The sequence below is a fragment of the Gopherus flavomarginatus genome, chromosome 3 (assembly GCF_025201925.1).
Source record: "Gopherus flavomarginatus isolate rGopFla2 chromosome 3, rGopFla2.mat.asm, whole genome shotgun sequence".
Classification (NCBI taxonomy): domain Eukaryota; kingdom Metazoa; phylum Chordata; order Testudines; family Testudinidae; genus Gopherus; species Gopherus flavomarginatus.
Genome location: NC_066619.1, coordinates 39,566,174 through 39,586,852, shown reverse-complemented (window position 1 = coordinate 39,586,852; position 20,679 = coordinate 39,566,174). Strand labels below are relative to the sequence as shown.

The 20,679-nt window shown below is 43.7% G+C and overlaps 2 protein-coding genes across 3 annotated transcripts in view; one reads left to right on the top strand and one right to left on the bottom strand.

Annotated features, from left to right (window-relative positions):
* LOC127048038 (uncharacterized) overlaps positions 1-7,778 on the top strand; it is a 46,837-nt gene extending 39,059 nt beyond the window's left edge. The window contains exon 2 of the mRNA XM_050947161.1: positions 7,120-7,778. Coding sequence (XP_050803118.1) covers positions 7,120-7,568 — 449 coding nt within the window. The 3' untranslated portion in view covers positions 7,569-7,778. The remainder of the gene's footprint in view (positions 1-7,119) is intronic.
* Positions 1-20,679, bottom strand: part of NDUFAF2 (NADH:ubiquinone oxidoreductase complex assembly factor 2) — a 151,042-nt gene that overhangs the window by 98,693 nt on the left and 31,670 nt on the right. The window lies entirely within an intron of this gene.

Sequence of the window (20,679 nt, the reverse complement as noted above, 5' to 3'; positions counted from 1 at the left end):
CCCCAGGGGTATGAGTACCCCTGGTTGAGAACCACTGGCATAGGGGAAAAAAACAGGAGAAAAGATTCAGCAATAACTGTTAAAATTTTGGATTTTTGCTTTACAAATATTTTATTCAGACCTGGATATAAAGATGGACTTTTAACCTCATTTTTCCGTGAGAAACAAATGCAATGTTAGACTATTCTATACCTCAAAGCGTTATATTTAGTTAGGCTTGGCAGAATTCACTTTAAATTGATGTCGGTAAACATCGATTTCAGCTGAAACACCGAAATAGATGAAAAATGTTGATCAGTAACAGACTGCAGCCTCTGTAGGCCTTGCTGGAGCTCCAAGCATAAGTGTGAACCAAAGGCTGTAAACGAGAGTAGGCCAGGCCTTGGCAAACACCACCACACTGGGCATTAGCTAACATCAAGAAAGCACAATCATGACTGGAGAGGATGGTACAAAACACACAGGTCTCTCAAGTAACTGTGTAAACAAGCTTCCAAGGGATGTTATAAGAACACACTGACACCTTGTAAGATAAGGATAGGATGACAGGATAATGAATAAGGATGTTTGGTTCGAACAAGCAGGTACAGGGAAAAGGGCATGGGCAGCTCGTGAACCTCTGGCTGTGGGAGGCTAGCCCCCAGCCCCACTCCTTCTGCCTGAGGCCCCGCCCCTTCTTCCATGCACCCAGGAACACAGAGCCCTCTCACCATGGCCACTGCTGCCCCCGCTGCCTTGCAGCACCTGGAGGGAGAGCGCACAGCAGTGCTGCTGCAGCCTCCCCAGCCACGGGAAGGCGGGCGGTGTGGCCCTAGCCCCTGGAGCCCAGCAGCACCACCAAAGCGGAGCCCTGGGGGCTGAGTGTGGGCAGAGCTATGCCTGATTCTCTAGGGAGAGGTTCAGCCTCCCCTACCCACCACCCATGGATAAGGGTTGTAACTGACAACTTCTGGAGTGTAATACGTAACTGGTTTGTATCAATGTATAAAAAGGAGAAGTCATAGGAGGGGCAACTTTGTGCTAGCCTAGGGGACAGGATCCTGATTGAACTGGTACCATTGTCGTGGACATACATGTGTTAGTGTACCTGTAGCATTTATGGGGCACAAGTACTGTGCTTTGTTGACAATAAACCTGGCTAAGCACCTTCACCACCAAACCAAGCCTCTGGTCTCTCTCATGAATAACATGGAGGTCTGCTGAATTAATATGCTGCACTGCATGCTAGTGTAGCTGACATTGGCACTCCTAGAACAGCAACACTGGCAGCAGTAAGCACACTGCAGCAAAAGCAACATTCCACAGCACTAACAACAGCCTCTCTTGCTTGAAGCTGCAGGGGTCAGGTGTCAGCTGGAGCCTTTTGAAACCTACTCATGGCCCTGCTCATTCATCCTCATGACAGTGGGGCTGCAGAAGGCTTCCTTTGCTGCTGCAGGGCTGTTGACACCCAACACCAAGACACAAGGTGTGGGGAAGGCTGAGATCTTAACAGGTCAGAGCAGAGATACCGAGCCAGGGCTGCAAGGAGGAGTGCAAGTCCTGGGCCGTAGGGTAGGCTCCTCACTAGCGAAAGCAATTCAGCAGCAGGGTAGCCGCCACTGCAACTTGAAACTCATCTTTGTCTTGCTTCTCACAAGCCTGGTGGGGGGTGTCTGCTTTTCCCCACCAGGACCATAGCCTTCCCCACATCAATGACCCTGTGTCTGTGCAGGAAACCATCTGCAGCTCCACTGTAAACATCCCTGCTCACTCACTCACTAGTCAGGAGTGCAGGAACTATCCCTCTGCAGGAACTGTTCAGCAAGCGCCACACAGCCAGGGACTGCCCTCCTCCTTGCAGCCCTGCTGAGTGTGCTGGAACCCCACTGTTAGTGCTGCCCTATCCCTATTCCCCCCACCCCTAATTTCCAACAACTGTAAAAATAGTTAAAAATATCTTTAAAATAAAAATTGATAGTAATCTTCAAAATTAGAAAAACAATTGAATTTTTCCAAGCCTAAAAATAACATCAGAGTATTCCACATCTCACTATAGCTATATATTAGTTATGGTGCAAATATGGTATATTGTTGTGTCACTGATTTGACATTGAACGCACTATCTGAATAAACAACAAAACAGTTCATACTGTCTGTGAGTACAATGAAAACTTCCCTAGCATAAAGAACAGAAGTACCTGTGGCACCTTAGAGACTAACAAATTTATTTGGGCATAAGCTTTCATGGGCTAAAACCCACTTCATTGGATGCATGGAGTGGAAAATACAGTAGGAAAATATACAGATATACACAGAGAACATGAAAAGATGGGGGTTGCCATACCAACTCTAACGAGACAAATCAATTAAGGTGGGGCTATTATTAGTAGGAGAAAAAAAACTTTTGTAGTGATAATAAGGATGGCCCATTTCAAACAATTGACAAGAAGGTGTGAGTAACAGTAGCAGGAAAAATTAGCATGGGGAGATAGTTTTTAGCTTGTGTAATGACCCATCCACTCCCAGTCTAACAAGGCTACCACTCTGAAACCTGTTCCCTAGCATAAACATTCACTATAAATTTTGATTTATTTTGGAATTTATTTGCACACAATATACACATTTATATATACACAAATATTTCTGGTCTGCTCTTTTTGCTTAATGACTCCTGAAATTAATTACAATTCTAGTTTTATTAATAACAGGAAATAGATTTAAAGTATGATTAATACATGCAATATTACTGCTTATATAAGCTTAATGAATATTATTGTTGTATGAGTTAGCAAACTATTTAGTAATTCTGAATTAGTAGTTTGCAGGAGTCATGATTAATAGACAACTGGATACAGATTATGTAATGACTGGTAATTATGAGATATATTTAAGAAATGAAAGTCTTCAGCTGTTTGAGCTCAAAGAAAAGCAGGTATTTTCAAGGTAACCCATAATTATTTTATTTTCTGAATCATAACACGAATCAAAAATAATAATTTAGTGGTTCAGGGCTAACAGGATTTAACTGTAATTTTCAAGTAGCTGAGAAGTCTTGCCAGATCTCATTTTAAATCTTAAACTATTTTAAAGAAACTTTTAAAGTAAGGTTTGCACTCTTAAACTGAGTTGTGTCCCACCTATTATTTAGGGCTTGTTCCAACAAAACAGAGACCAGCAATACTACAGTACATCTAAAAGTGTGCATACATAGAGGTTTAAACCAGATCAAATTGAGTTAATATGGTTTGAAAATGCTTGCGCACACACAATGCAATCCATCACTGCTCACTAACTGAATTTATTATTAAGTCTGGAGTCCTTTTGCAAAGTGGTTTGGTTTGTTCCAAATTTAATTAATTCAGTCTATTGCTCATGTGGATGAAATTGCTGCACAACACTTTTTGCATACTTCCAATGGCTCTCCCACAATGCTTTTGCAGGTCAACTATTACAAACCAGTCTTTTTAAGTGTGTGCCCACTGCTGTTCTGGTGTCAAGTTCCCAGGATGATAATCCCTTCCCCTGTTAAAAAAGCTGACATGAAGCCAGATTTTGCATATTTTCCCCGGATCCCAGAATATAACCACAATATTATTCCAGAAGCCCCACAACATGCCTCACCCAGGTGCCTAGAGCCATGCTGAAACCCTGGATCTTATCGTTATCTGGGTTAAGGAAGCTCTTGTGGCCAGCCATTGGAGTGAAGACCTTTTTATGGACACTGCAAAGGCTAAAGCAGTCCTAGAATCCATCAGGTGAGACATTTCCATTAGAGGCAGGGAAGTATTAGTACCATTATACAAGGCACTGGTGAGACCTCCTCTGTAATATTGTATCCAATTCTGGTCTCCTGTGTTTAAGAAAGATGAATTAAAACTGGAACAGGTGCAGAGAAGGGCTACTAGGATGATACGAGGGATGGAAAACCTACCTTATGAGAGGAGACTCAAAGAGGTTGACTTGTTTAGCCAACCAAAAGAAGGCTGACTGGAGATATCACTGCTTTCTATAAATACATCATAAGAATAAATACCAGGGAGGGAGTTATTTAAGTTAAGCGCCAGTGTGGACACAAGAATAAATGGCTATAAACTGGCCATCAACAAGTTTAGGCTCAAAATTAGGCAAAGGTTTCTAAGCATCAGAGGAGTGAAGTTCTGGAACAGCCTTCCAAAGGGAGCGGTGGGGGCAAAAAAACAAATTGGCTTCAGGATTGACCTTGATAAATTTATAGAGAGGATGGTATGATGGGACTGCCTATAATGGCATGTGGCCCATCGGTGCCTGCCGGTAGCAAAACTCCCCAACCACTGGAGACAGGACCCTAGATGCAGACAGCTCTTGGTTACTACAGAAAATTCTTTCCCAGGTATCTGCGTGGTGGGTCTTTCCCACATGCTGATGGTCTAACTGACTGCCACATCTGGAGTCGGGAAGGAGTTTCCCTCAAGTGAGATTGGCAGAGATCTTGGGGGGTCCTTCCTCTGCATCATGGGGCATGAGTCACTTGCCGGTTTAAACAAGTGTAAATGGTGAATTCTTTGTAACTTCAAGGCTTTAAATCATGATTTGAGGACTTCATTAACTCAGCCAGAGGTTACTGGTCTATTACAGAAGTGGGTGGGTGAGGTTCTGTGGCCTGCAATGTACAGTAGGTCAGACTAGATAACCACGATGGTCCTTTCTGACACTGAAGTCTATGAGGGGTCACAACCTGGATGCCAACCAGTGCTGGAAAAACAGCAAGCAGCTTAGGAAAAAATGCATTGAAACAAGGGACAAAGAGCCAGTCTGGCAGGGGACATGTGACCCATCCATGACTGATGAACTGGATAGAAGTCTACACAATTATAGTACAGCCTATCCCAGACACCGTGTGGAGCTTGCTGCCTGCGCACTGTCTCCCCATCGAGGACAACTGACTAGACCTACTGGACGATGAGCAGGATGCCAGAGAAGCTGTCCCCCAAGAGCCAGGATCTTTTGGGGACTCAGGACTCTGATGCTAGCCAGATGGAAAGCCAGCCCTAGTCCTGCCCTGCAGCAGTCCCTGATTCCTGCCCTGCACTGTCTTGAGTCTGAGCCCCAGCCAGAAACCCAGGCTGGGTCCAAAGCAGCAGATCCCCTAGAGGCAGTTTCACGTGTATGTACCTATCTTTACAATGTATTTATTATTACTTTGCTATATTGGGGTTCCAGCTTTGATTCCAGGTGCCTTGTGGCTGCAGCCATTGTAGGCAGCATCGCCGACTGGACCATTAAAAGTCCAGTCAGCAATGCAGCAGGGATAAGGCAGGCTCCCTGCCTGTTCTGTCTCCATCCTGTGTTCAGGAAGTGGCCAGCAGGTCTAGCTCCTAAGTGTGGGGGCCACGGGGCTCTGCATGCTGCCCCCACCCCAAGCACTGGCTCCACACTCCCATTGGCCGGGAACTGCAGCCTATGGGAGCTGGAGGGCATTTCCTGCGGGCGAGGGCAGTGCGCGGAACCTTCTGGCCCCCCCACCTAGGAGCTGAACCTGCCGGCCGCTTCCAGGGCGCAGCACAGGGCCAGGACAAGCAGGGAGCCTGCCTTAGCCCCACTGACTGGGAGCCACCTACGGTAAACCTGCACTCAAACCCTCTGCCCCAGCCCTGAGTCCCCACAACCCAGAGCCCCCCCCCACCCCAAACTCCTTATCACCTAACCCCAGGTCCCACCCCAGAGCCTGCATAGCCAGAGCCCTCACCCCATGTCTTTGCTCCAGCCCAGAGCCCTCACACACACACCCTGAACCCCTCATCCCCAGTCCCACCGCAGAACCCCCAGCCCAGAGCCCATACCCCCGCCTGCACCCCTACCCTCTGCCTCAACCTGCAGCTCCCTCCCGCACTCCGAATCCCTTAGCCGACCCCCCCACCCTGAAGCCCCCTCCTACACCCCAAACCCCTCATCCCCACCCCAGAGCCCGCAACCCTAACTGGAGCCCCCACCCCTCCTGCACTCCAACTCCCTACCCCAGTCCAGTGAAAGTGAATGAGGGTGGGGGAGAGTGAGCCACTGAGAGAGGAGGAATGTAGTGAGCAGGGGATGGGGCCTTGGAGAAGGGGCAGGGCAAAGGTGTTTGGTTTTGTATGATTAGAAAGTTGGCAATCCTACTGAAGGCACGAGTATCAACTGTTTTCAAGACCACTGCCCATCTGCTCATTTTCCTTCTCCTTCCCTCATCTGTCCTGCCTAGCAATGCCTCCCCCTGCTTTTAACATCTCAAAATGGAGGATGCCAGCATGGCGCAGTCACACTTGTCCCCATCCCCCTCCTGTAGCAGATTTAAATAACAAAACCATTCATTTGTGCAAAGTTTAACATTTATTGAGACAGGGGTTACAGGAAAAAAAGTTTAGCTAGTGTTCATAGTTTATAGGAGGTATAAATGCTAGTAAAGGCACAAACTATACTGTTCCCTGCTGAGGTACAAATGCCCTGCACATTCTAACAGACAATCATTGCAAGACCTGATCTATTTTTTTCAGCACTTCCCCATGCCTCTGGGGAGAGGTGTACCAGAACTTAAGACTGATAAATTGCTCTATTTTGTTTTGCACATCATAGGGAATAGTCGCACACCCATCCCACAGTTACAACTTGCCAGCTCCTTCCACTCTGGAAGAGCTTGAGGGAGACTATCCTGGGGAACAGCTTTACAGTTCATCTTGCTGGTGTGCCTGTTGCCTTTTTTGAATAAGAGCAATTTCTGCCTTCTAGTCACCCACCTCAGTATAATCTCAGAGTGAGGACAGCCTACAGGAAATGTAGAGATTATCACTATCTGGCTCAGCTCCTGGTGCCCCCATAATCCTCCTTAAGCCCTAAGTCACCACAAAAGCACCTTCAGCACACAAATAAAATTGCAAAACTAAAATGGGAACATAATTCCAACCTTTCCACCACCACCCACGCTACAAACATCATAACAGTATCAATAGGAGACAGAAATCCCAATGTACCCAGCACCTCCTCACATTCAGATCACTTATCTCTGAGATTCCCCCAAGATTAGGAAGAGTCTCAGGGAGGTAAAGTCACATATATAATTTAAAAAATGTTATGGCCTTCCTGGAATATGAATAATAAGTGATTTTTTTTCTTTCATCCCCCCAGCTATAGCACCTGCAACAGCCAGACTGTCAAGTACATGGCTTCTATCGACCACTACGAAACTGGCCAACCTGCGGGGGCAAAAATGGGACGAAATGTTTGCAGAATTCATGGCAGAGTCTCAGAAGAAAACCAACCTGGCTGAGAGGCAGAGGCAGTACATGAGAACCCAGAAGGAGAAAGAAATGCAGCTCTCCCAGGACATCATAACATCAACCAAGGATACCACTGCAGTGGTCAGGAACAGCATTGCGAAAGTCGAGGGAACTTATGGACGCTCTCCGGAACCAGAATGCTCTCCTTCAAAACATGCTCTTGTTATGCCAGCAGTCCCTTACTTTCATTCCCAGCCATATCCTTCAGCCCCTCGACAATACTGGCTACAAGACCAGCAGCAACTTCTCTCTGCTCTATCCCCACAGCAGTGCTACCAATGGCACTTCCCCTTTTAAAATCAACCTCTTAGCACCAGGAACACCAGCTCTTGGGATCTCAGCACTTGGCAGCCTTGCAGCGCTCCCAACAATTTTGATAAGAGGCAGCAGAGGGAAGATGGATAGTCACTTGTGACTTTAAGCCCCTCTCCTCCACATACAAACAGAACAAGATATGTGTATTGTTGCACTTTGTTTTTTTGTTGTTTTTTTTGTGCTGTTGCTTTAATTAAAGGTTTGCTTTATAAAAATACTGTTATTTTTTCCATCAGTTTGATTAAAGCTTTATTTTTGTTATTGTTGTCTCATAATAAAAAAATTAAAATCCATTCATTGAGTCATTGTTGCATTTAACTCACAAAACCCTTGAAATAAAGTTTTAAATATATTTACAGCATTTTACAAAAGTACATAGGGAAAGTTCCATTTCCACCACCCTTACACAACACTTCAGTTCTGACAACGTACCTCTCCCTTGCTTTCAAAACATCATGCATGCAGTTATAGTGGTCAGAATGTTTTTTTCTGCTGTTTCCAATCTATTTCATAAACAGGAACACGTGCCTTTCAAGCATCCAAATGCTCATTTGACTGCCATTCTGCAACTTCTCAGAAGACAGTTAAAATGTTCCTGACTTCTGTCCAAGCAGCCTGCATGTGGCTTCATTAACCAGGACTTCAGGGGATAAAATGGTTCTCCCATAATAACCAGTCCAACCACCATACCATTAACATCCACAATGGTCCTGGGGACAAACAGTCCTTTCTTCATTAATTTAAACAGAACTGAGTACCAAAAGATCCTAGTATTGTGGACCCTCCCAGACCATCCTGCGGTTATGTCTATAAACCTGTTGTGGTGGTCTACCAGTCCTTGGAGCACCACAGAGTAACCCTTTCTGCTCATAAATTCTGCACCCTGGCAGGGGTGAGGGAGGGGAAGGAGGAGGAAATGATAGTCACATGGGTTCCTGCAACTGCCCCAAGATGGTCTGGGAACCCCATGTGTGCAAAGCCATCAACCATCTCCTGAGTACGACACAGCTCTGTGACCCAGTTAGACAGTACTTTATCCTCAGCAAAGCAGACTGGCATGGGAATGGTCCCAACCGTTCATCTTCCCACATGAAATTTATTGGCTATAGACTATGAGCATTCTGCAGTGACCAGCTACCAGAAGGCAATGACAATGCGCTTCTATATGTGCATGAAGCACCACATGTTGGTACGCTGTTATTGCATTTCCAGGGTCAATTCTGCACAAATCTCAAAAGACAAAGCACTCCCCAAGGTCTGCAGAATGATCCTCTTTCTCCAATCCATATTGGTTTCCTGGACCCAGAAACAGCACTGAACGTTGTGCAGCTGACCCATGATCTGGTCCCTTAGTTCCATCAGCTCAGCATCATCCCCTACCTCCTCACCCTGCTGCCACCACTTCAGAATGTTTTCCTGCTGCCAAAGGAACTGCTCCTGCTACCACAGGATATTGTCCCGCTCCCTCATTATCTGCTTGGTGATGCGACAGGCAAAGTGCAATGCCAAATTCATCCAGCATTTACTATTGTATTACAGCCCAAGCAGCCTCTATGTATTTGCACTTGTTGCTGTAGTGGTGTGCAGTTTTGCTGGGTCCATGCTAGCAGACAGCAATTTGAGAAAGATATTAACTCACCCAGAAAGGAAGCGTGGGGCAAACAGTGGAAACATGGGATTTTAAAAAAAGAATGCATCCAGCTTCCCACAATTCACAGGAAAACAATCCCAGGATGCACACTGCTCAGCAGTGAAACAGAGGACCATGGATAACCTCAAGAACACTATCTCTCAGTTTGCAGCAAACTACCGCCATGTATCGACACACTGAGAATTGAAAATAAAACAGGCATTTTGTTTGCATGCTATTGGTGAGACTAGTATACTGCAAATTAACCTGATGTGCATCAAAAAGCTTTGGATTAAAGCTTCTATGCAGACATATCCTTAGCTGCTCTTGGCCCTGCTGGGATCAAAGTGGGAGGAAAATGGAGAAACTGCACAGAGCCAAGACCATTGGAGTGATGTCTCTGCTGGTCTTGAAGCTGCCAAGACCAGGAAAAGGGGACAGTGGAGGGCCAACTAAACACTGCTTGGGAACTGAAACTTTCTACACCTGATTCAGCCGAGGGATTGATTTTTTCTTTTCAAGTTTGAACAATCTCTTAGGTCATTTTGTAGTTATGCAAAGATGAAAAAATATATATAACTTTCCCTTTTTTTGCTTACACAGCTCAAGAGCAGTTGAACTAAACAGTTTGAAATTTTTAGGCTAAGCAGTTCTCGGAGGACTAGGCTCTTGCATAATATATAAATAAAAACTAAGGAAGGTTTAAGTGTTTTAAATCCAATTTTCATGCATGTATAGTAGCAGTGACCTTTTCTAATGTCAGCATCTGAGTACTAACTGCAGCACTACATACTGTAGCCAACAGCTCTGCAGAAACCTCTCTTTATATAGACTTTGGGGTAGAAAGAGATTTTACATTGCAATTCTGTTCCTGCATAGATTCAGGCCTCCACAGAAGGGAGGTCCACCACTTTCAAATGATTCTGTTCCATCCTTTTTTATGTGGCGCTTATGATCAAAGAACAAATTATGAAATTCTTTTAACTCTGCAATCCAATAATTTCAGGTGAAGGGTACTTTAAAAATGTATACAATCTGCTAATTTAACAGCTCTACTAGATGTTCCCATTTTATATGTAAAATACAGAAAATATAAACTTTACATTCACAATGTTAACATTACAGTAAACTTTCCTAACTTTTGAGTTTTAAGTTTCTATTAATTCAGCAATACTAATGAGTTAACCTGAATTCTTTATTTATCTTCTTTTCCTGATTTGAGCATTTAGATTCATAATATTAATGTTAGGGTAATGTATGTTTTCGCATTTTAATATTTATACAGGTCCATTTGTTCTTAAGCATCTCGAAATGCTAAAAGGCTATACTGAGATACAAGACCATACATGAATCATGTATGTCAACACACAAACAAAACACTGCAATGAAACATGGGAAAACTACTACTAGACTACAGTTTAGGACAGCAAGTGAAGAATACAATTTCCAACACTCTGTAGGGGGGAACTGAGGCAGGCAAAATGTAGTTACCGAAATTGGAATTTGGCCAGGACACTAGTGTTAAAATGGCTACTCTTACAAAAAGTGCTTAGAGTTACTATAAATGATTAGACTCTTAAGTTTTCCAATGACTTATCTTATTTAAAAGGGGACACCTTCAGTTGCACAATACTTCCAAGGCCATGCCAGTGTACTATTTAGATACAGATGCTGAAGAAAGAGCACTGACTAATGAGAATTTTCCTCACTTCCTGAAATATCTAGGTGCCTTCTGAAAGTCTCTTATCCAAACATTGCTCATCCTGACCCTTGTGAGATCTAACAGGAGTACAGCACTAGGAGGCATGGCTGCAGGCCACCATATTTTTCAGAGTAAAGCCCTCAGAGTACACCTTATGGGTATAGCCTCCTCACTATGCATGGGGAGTTACACACACAAATCCTTATGCAATGAGATAAAACTAAACCTCTAAATGTTTAACTTTCTAGTAGTCTTGAGATATGTGAGTATTTTGAAACCTGGCTGTTAAAGGTATTTTATTCTCTCAAGGATGATAATAAATGACAATCTCTCTACCATAAAACCCAGCATTTAATAAAACATTTAACTTTCTCCCCCTCTATGGAAACATAGCATAAAAACAACATATTTAACGTTCTGAAAAAAGAATAAATTTGTTCAATTATTTTTACCTCTCATATATAAATGGCAATCCTTACTAATTGTTTTGTTAGCATTTAAATATCATAGCTCTGATTTTGTATTTGTTTTTCTTTTCTACTGTTTAAAATATATATAGGATTGTTGCTACACAGAAAAACAAATCCAGGGCTTTTTATAGAGATAGTGAAGTAAGATTCTCCTCCCTCTCTCCAATAAAGACGACCTACTTTTGTGTGTTTCTGTAACATTTGTCTTCTATCTTGCAAATTATTATAAAATCAAATTACCTGTATGATGAACCTTCTGTAACTATGAGTAAGTGTTTTATTTTCAATTTAAGGACATTTCTGATTTGTGGCTGCATTTTACTTATTTTACAAATGACTAAATGTATATTTAGGTATCAAATTTAGACATTTTTAGTTCAAAACAATTAAACTGAGAATTATTCCCTTCTGGTTCCCTATATTTTTCTTTAATCTTGGTCAGCATAAGACCTTATTAAAAGTAATTTGCTACTATAAGGCTGAGGAAAAATGCTAGCCTCACAATTTTTGTCATTTCTCTCCCACCCCGCCTTCCCCTTCCCCTGCAGGCTGCTACTGTTGATGGCCTTTATGGAAATATAAATTCAATCAGCAGCTGCAAATTTCATGAGACGTCCATCTTCATGCTGAATTTCTAACTGAGTGTCAAAACAAACTGTGGATTTCTCCCTGATGAAACACACATTGAATTGTAAATTTCTGCAATTTTCTCATGTTTGAATTTCAGCTGCACTAAAATAGAGCTAGCCTAGATATAGTGCCTACCAGCTTGAGACAAGTAATTTTTTTCTCATTATCTCTGCTTATCGTTCAGAGTTAAACTGTAAAAACTCGTAACACGTGACCTGGTTTATTTTTTTAAACAAAAATTAAATTATATTACATTTCTTATTCCACTTAGTATTAAAACATGATATAAAGAACCCCAATGTATTTTTTAAGGTTTTCAAATGAGCTACTTATTTGATCTCTGGTCTTCACTATTCATTTTATAGTATTTTGCAGTGATGAAAATCCAGGAATTAGTTGTGATGAAATTAAAGAATTATCTACGGTGTCAAAATAGTCAAACATCTGAATAGAGAAGGTTCAGTTCAGAGAAACAATGGCTGCTGTTTCCTCTTTCTTTGGTGTAAATCTTATTTGTAATTAAATATTGGTGGGAAAGAGAAAATGTGAAAATATAAAATTAATTTAAACGGCTAGGATGGTTAGCACATACATCTGAACAGTTCACTGTTCTCTTGAGAGCAGCTAAAAGAGAATATAATTTTCCATTCAAATTGCTATTTTTTACAATAGCTTAAAGAGATTGTTCACTAGACAAGGTTTATTATACCAATTCAAATATTTTTCTTTAGAAAGACATCCATTTTTCTCTTCCCAGAATACTAATGTAAAATATGCAACATGTTGTTTTGCTAATTGCAATGTGTCCTGGTAAACTTTAAGTAGCCTGTTTATTACATTTTCCTCTCATCACCACCTCACCAACATAAATATAATTCACAATGAAGTAGTCACTGTCATAGCATAAAGAGAACCCCCAAATATAAAATGTTTGTATATCTCTTTCCTCACATAGAAGCAAATATTAGCTATGGACTAAAAGGAATGTGACAAATATTGCCCATGTCTCCGGTCATACCATTATGCACGGGAATAATTTACACAGATTTCTCTGGGCTCAAAAAATGTAGAGACCACAGTTCATATTGCCCCGCTAAATTATTCAATTATGCCAAGCTGCTAGATGAAGAACTTCTGCCTCCAACATAAGCAATCATCATTAGCACCTGCCATACTCAGATTATCTTGTACATTATCCTGCCTGACTGTGTGCAGTTCCAGATGCTTCAGAGATTATAAGAAACCTCAACAGTGGATAGATATGGAATAAACTACCCATGGAGGAAGGTTTTTGCTTGTTTGTGGCTGGAAGCACAAGGTTTTATAGCCCTTATTTATAAAAAGTTATCCTATCATTCTTCAGTCACACCCAACTAGGGTGACCAGATGTCCCGATTTTATAGGGACAGTCCCAATTTTTCGGCCTTTATCTTATATAGGCTCGTATTATCCCCCACCCCCGTCCCGATTTTCCACATTTGTTGACTGGTCACCCTACACCCAACACAACTCTCCCTGTCACCCTGATTGCATCATGCTTTGCTTGGACTGGCAGAAGCATCAAGTTCCTCATATTTCCTAACTTTCCCAACTAGCTGACCTTTAAATATCCCTCCACTGTTTCATTGGGTAAAACATCTGCACAAAGACAGATTTTGTTGACATCTAGCAGGATGTTGATTTTTAATGTGAATCCTCCATATCAGAACACAGGTCAGAGGAACAACTTTATATAGCAAAGCCTGTTCAGCATTAAGTTTAGGAGTTACCTGTTCAAGAAGTGACCTTAATAAGTCTTCTACTCCCTCTTTGATTTCCCGATTAGTACTAAAATGCTAACATCCCACTCAGACATGACAGCCATTTTCTGCTCAAACTATAGCTCCAACTAATAAGACTGTTTGTGTCATCAAGTCACAAATTCTGATTAGATGATGCTGAGAAATTATGTTTCAGTTTTATAAGGTTTTGCATATTGGTTGGTTTTAACAGAATGATTAAAATGTACACCAATCTCTTCCAACACCAATCACGTAAAATAACAAAGCCTGTGTATTGACACACTAGTAGTTTCTAGTCACTAGTTTCAGTGAGTGTGCACCTAGCCGTAGATGCTGTCATAGTTGCCATAAAAAAGGCCCTTACTGTATTTTGTGTTTTACAATGGCTGCCATTACCACAGTATCTTGAGCATTACGCTATTTCCGACTGTGGCACTAGCTAAAAACTCCAAGGAATGAAGGCAGGCTGTAAGAAGAGACTATGGCTGCCTGATTCTTGTGAGAGGGTATGTCTACACTACGGGATTATTCCAATTTTACATAAACCGGTTTTGTAAAACAGATTGTATAAAGTCGAGTGCACGCAGTCACACTAAGCACATTAATTCGACGGTGTGCGTCCATGTACCGAGGCTAGCATTGATTTCCGGAGTGTTGCACTGTGGGTAGCTATTCCGTAGCTATCCCACAGTTCCCGCAGTCTCCTCCACCTCTTGGAATTCTGGGTTGAGATCCCAGTGCTTGATGGGGCAAAAAACATTGTCGCGGGTGGTTCTGGGTACAGCCTCACCCCACCCTCCATGAAAGCAGCAGACAACCGTTTCGCGCCTTTTTTCCTGGGTGTACTATGCAAACGCCATAGCACAGCAAGCATGGACCCTGCTCAGATCAAGACCGCAATCGTGGATGTTGTAAACACCTCGCGCATTCTCGTGCAGTCTATGCTGAAGCAGGACCTGCAAAGCCAGGCAAGGAGGTGGCGGCTACGGCACAGTGGTGACGAGAGTGATGAGGACATGGACACAGAATTCTCTCAAACCGTGGGCCCCTGCGCTTTGGAGATCCTGCTGGTAATGAGGCAGGTTCTAGCCATTGAACGCTGATTTTGGGCCCGGAAAACAAGCACAGACTGCTGGGACCGCATAGTTTTGCAGGTTTGGGATGATTCACAGTGGCTGCGAAACTTTCGCATGCCTAAGGGCACTTTCAGGGAACTTTGTGATTTGCTTTCCCCCGCCCTGAAACGCCATAATACCAAGATGAGAGCAGCCCTCACAGTGGAGAAGCGAGTGGCAATAGCCCTCTGGAAGCTTGCAACGCCAGACAGCTACCGGTCAGTCGGGAATCAATTTAGAGTGGGAAAATCTACTGTGGGGGCTGCTGTGATGCAAGTAACCAAAGCAATCATTAAGCTGCTGCTACGAAAGGTTGTGACTCTGGGAAACGTGCAGGTCATAGTGGATGGCTTTGCTGCAATGGGATTCCCTAACTGTGTGTGGTGGGGGGGTGATAGATGGAACCCATATCCCTATCTTGGCACCGTAGCACCAGGGCGCCCAGTACATAAACCACAAGGGGTACTTCTCAATGGTGCGGCAAGCACTGGTGGATCACAGGGGACGTTTCACCAATATCCATGTGGGATGGCCGGGAAGGGTTCATGACGCTCGCGTTTTCAGGAACATTACTCTGTTTAAACGGCTGCAGCAAGGGAATTACTTCCCAGACCAGAAATTAACAGCTGGGGATGTTGAAATGCCTGTCGTTATCCTGGGTGACCCAGCCTACCCCATGATGCCATGGCTCATGAAGCCATACACAGGCAGCCTGGACAGTGGTCGGGAGCTGTTCAACTACAGGCTGAGTAAGTGCAGAATGGTGGTAGAATGTGCATTTGGCTGTTTAAAGGCGCGCTGGCGCACATTACTGACTCGCTCATACCTCAGCCAAACCAATGTCCCCATTGTTATTGCTACTTGCTGTGTGCTCCACAATCTCTGTGAGAGTAAGGGGGAGACCTTTATGGCAGGGTGGGAGGCTGAGGCAAATCACCTGGCCGCTGATTACGTGCAGCCAGACACCAGGGCGATTAGAAGAGCACACCAGGAAGCAGTGCGCATCAGAGAAGCTTTGAAAACAAGTTTCATCACGGGCCCGGGTACAGTGTGACTTGTGTGTTTGTTTCCCCTTGATGAACCCCACCCCCTTGATTGACTCATTCCCTGTATGCAACCCACCCTCCCCCTTAGATTACAGCTTGCTTAAGGAAATAAAGTCACTATCGTTTAAAAATCATGTCTTCTTTACTAAAAAGTCATTATAAAAAGAGGGAGAGAACTGACAAGGTATCCCGGGTGTGGTTTGCGAGGAGGGTAGGAGGGAAGGAGAAGGCCACTAAAAATATTTCAAAGTACTGACAGCCTTTTGGTTGCGCAGTCCACGGGGGTGGAATGGGCAGGTGCACAAAGCCTTCCCCCACGCGTTCTTACACGTCTGGGTGGGGAAGATATGGAACATGGTGAGTGATGAGGGTGGTTACACAGGGGCTGCAGCGGCACTCTGTGACCCCGCTGCTCTTCCTGAAGATCCACCAGACGTCGGAGGATATCAGTTTGATCACGCAGCAGCCCCAGCGTTGCATCCTGCTACCGCTGATCTTCCTGCCTACACCTCTGATCTTCCTGCCGCCACCTCTCATCTCGAGCGTCTCTCCTCACGTTGGTCCCTCCTATCCTCACGTTCACTGGCATCTTTCCTGTAATTTGATACCACGTCCTTCCACTCATTCAGATGAGCGCTGTCATTGCGGGTCACTTCCATGATTTCCGAGAACACTTCGTCTCACGTCTTTTTTTTTTCCTCCGCCTTATCAGAGATAGCCTTTGGGACGGAGTAGGGAGGCTTGAAAAATTTGCAGCTGCATGAGGGAGGTAAAAAAGGGAGAGAAGTATTTAAAAAGATACATTTTACAGAACAATGGTTATACTCTTTCACAGTGAACAACACTATTCACCTTACACAGCACATGTGATTTCACTACAAGGTCGCATTTTGCATCTTAAAATTGAGTGCCTGTGGCTCTGGTGTTAGAGATCTCACAGATGCAGGTCCGGGCAGCAAAATTCAGCTTGAATGCGGCCATGGTAAGCCATTGTCTTTCGGCTTCTGCAGCCTTCATATACACAGTGCCCTCCTTTCCCAAATACCAAGCAAATCCTGTACAGTGCTGCTTCTTTCCTGTTAACATGTAGCAGCAGAAAGCACCCCCCACATCCAATTCTCTGGGATGATCGCTTTACCCCTCCCCCCACCGCGTGGCTGGTAGCAGGGAAGATCCCTGCTAGCCAAACGCAGAAAAGCTCGGCGCCAATCGCACCCCTCCCCGGCGCCAATCGCACCCCTCTGCTCCCCCCACTTGGCTACCTGCAAGGAAGGATTTCTTTTAAGCAACAAGCAAACAGCCCTGTAGGAATGGCCATCTCTGTCCCCTTAATTAAATTCCTGAATTTCAACCAGGTCACAATGAACAATATCACTCTCCTGAGGATAACACAGTGAGATAAAGAACGGATGTTGCCTGAATGCCAGCAATCACCAGGACCATACGCAGCTAGGCTTTGTCATGCAATGATACCAGATTACTTGCTACATGCATGACGTGGTACAGTGTCCTACGATGGTGGACGGAATAAGGCTGCCTTGCCCAGAAACCTTCTGCAAAGGCTTTTGGAGTACCTCCAGGAGAACTTCATGGAGATGTCCCTGGAGGATTTCCGCTCCATCCCCAGACATGTTAAACTTTTCCAATAACTGTACTGGCCATGAATGCATCCCAAGTCCTCAGGGCAAATCAATTATTAAAAAACGCTTGCTTTTAAACCACGTTTTATATTTACAAAAGGTACACTCACCAGAGGTCACTTCCATGGCTTCATTGTCTGGGACAGTTGCTTGGGAGGGCTGGGAGGGTAATTCCGTCTGGGTGAGAAAAAGCTCCTGGCTGTTGGGGAGAACAGAGTGCTGTGTGCTCTCTGCAAGCTCGTCCTCTTCCTCCTCCTCCTCTACCCCGTCTGCAGAATCCTCAGCCATGGCTGAGATTACCACTTCCACCTCGGAATCCATGGACACGGGTGGGGCAGCGGTGGCAGACCCCCTAGAATTGCATGCAGCTCAGCGTAGAAGCGGCATGTTTTCGGCCCTGACCCCGGACCTTCCGTTTACTTCTTTGGTTTTCTGGTAGGCTTGTCTGAGATCCTTAACTTTTACTCTGCACTGCACCGAGTCACTGGTGTGACCTTTCTCCATCATAGCCTTGGAAATTTTTTCAAATGTTTTTTCATTTCGTCTTTTGGAATGGAGTTCTGTTAGCACAGACTCCTCTCCCCATATAGCGATCAGATCCAGTACCTCCCGTGCGGTCCATGCTGGAGCTCTTTTTCGATTCTCAGGAGACTGCATTGTTACCTGTGCTGATGAGCTCTGCGTGGTCACCTGTGCTGGCGAACTCTCCACGCTGGCCAAACAGGAAATGAAATTCAAAAGTTCGCAGGGCTTTTCCTATCTACCTGGCCGAGTTCGGATTGCTGTCCAGAGCGGTCACAGTGGTGCACTGTGGGATACCACCCGGAGGCCAATACCGTCGATGTGCGGCCACACTAACCCTAATCCGATATGGTAATACCGATTTCAGCGCTACTCCTTTCGTCGGGGAGGAGTACAGAAACTGGTTTAAAGAGCCCTTTTTATCGATATGCAAGGACGGGTGCAGCGTTAAATCGGTTTAACTCTGCTAAAATTGGTATAAACGCGTAGTGTAGACCAGGCCAGAGCGACATTTGTTCCTACTCCTTTTTAGATTCTTTTATCTGGAATATTGCAGAATATTATATAGCATCTCATTGTGTTGATCATTTTCACTTCATATCAGAAGATCAAACAATATTTCCACTCCATCCATATCCTCTAAGATCTGAGACATGATGCTTTGATAGATCAGAGGCCAAAGCAATTCCAAAGGAAAGTTGCTAAAACTTCCATCTACCAAAAGCGTAGTTGAAATTACTGAGTTCTGCATTTTTTAAGTGAGTCAGATCTGTTAAATCTTAGCTTTCTTTCAAAACTGAAAATACTTCTGTATTTTTTAAATTTAAACACCAACATGCAATTTGAGAATATTGTTAAGAGATGATCAAAGAGCTGCACAAATGAAGCCATTTGCAGTGCACAAGTTTTTTGGTCCTACAAAACTATGCTACATGTTCTCGAGCATTATATACTGGCACCTTATCTATTAACTACTTAATGAACATCATTTATGCTTTTCTTCCCAATCTGACCCTGAAACACTGAAAACAGCAATTAGTTACTAATTATGTTAAACACAAAAAGTGAATATACAGAAATCAAATAATTAATCACTGGTGGAACAACTGTTTTTGTAGTATTTTAGTTTAGTTAACATTTTAAAAAAATGAGTGGGGAGATTTGATTATAGATAGCTAGAAAGGAGAGACCAAAGAAATTGCATAAAAAATTAGATGCATTTAGGAGGAAGCGAACTGAATTTCTTCTAAATTGTCAGCAGTGTTTCAAATGAATAAAATCTCACTAGTACTTTTTACGCATCAGCCCTGGTATACACTAGGAATTTAGGTTGGTATAAATATATCACACAGAGGTGTGAAAAATTCACAACCCTGAATGATGCAGTTAAACCTATCTAACTCCCAGGGTAGAGTACATTACGTCGACAGAACAATTATCCCGTCAACCTAGCTACCACCTTTTGGAGAGAGAGAGTTCTACATCAACAAGAGAAGCCCTCCCATTGGCATACGTAGTGTCTTCACTGAAGCAAGTGTTACAGTGGCGCAGCTGCAGTGGTGCATATGCGCTGCTGCAGCATTTTAAGTGTAGACAAGCCCTCAGTTGTGTTCCAGAGTCAAAAACAAGCCACCTACACATTCCATAAATTCCTTGACTTTTCTGTCCAATTATCTATAGTATTAATAGCTAATTTGGTTTTGCTTCCTGTAATTTAATAACTCTATAATATTAAGAATATTTTTTCCTGTTCCTAAGCTGACTTCCTAAAGAAGTTTAAATTAAATTGCTGTATTATGACAGCTGCAAGATCACAGCTTCAAAAGGTTGGCTGCACTACAAAACATGGTAAAGTACATTATTTTTAAAATGTGAGGTCAGGGCCGGCTCTAGGCGCCAGCTTCCCAAGCAGTTGCTTGGGGCAGCAATCTGCAAAGGGCGGCATTCCATGTGTTTTTGCCCCCAAGCAGCATGTAGAATTGCCGCCTTGAACGGCGGGGGCAGTCCGTGTGCCATTAGGGCGGCACGCGCGTTTCCGTGGCAGTGCAATTCGGAGGCAGCTTCAATGTTCACCTGTCCTGTTCAGCTGGCTGAAGACAGAAGTTGCTGCCGAATTGCCGCCACCGCGGAAATGCGCGAGCTGCCCTAAGGGCACAAAGACTGCCCCCGTCGTCTGCGACGACAATTCAGCGCGCTGCTTGGGGGGGCGAAAACAATACAGCCGGCCCTGTGTGAGGTGGGGGAACAAAAAGAACTTGGCTTTGCCCAGTTTCAATAATTGTCAATGACTTTCTTATCAAGTATATTTTGTAACTCAGTCTTTAAATAAAATTAAAATAATTACTCTAATCATTATACACTGAAAATTCTTTTAAAAACTGACATGAAGTTCAACTTGGAAGGAAAGAAGATAAGAAAAAGAGAAAGGTAGGCAGGCAGGCTTAGGGAATAGGGACCTAACCATCTCTAATAAAATACTGTTGTTTTTTTTTTTTATAAGTGCTGCGCTCTCTTTGTTAATATTTTTAATTCCTTTTTTTTTTTTTAAAAGCTATTC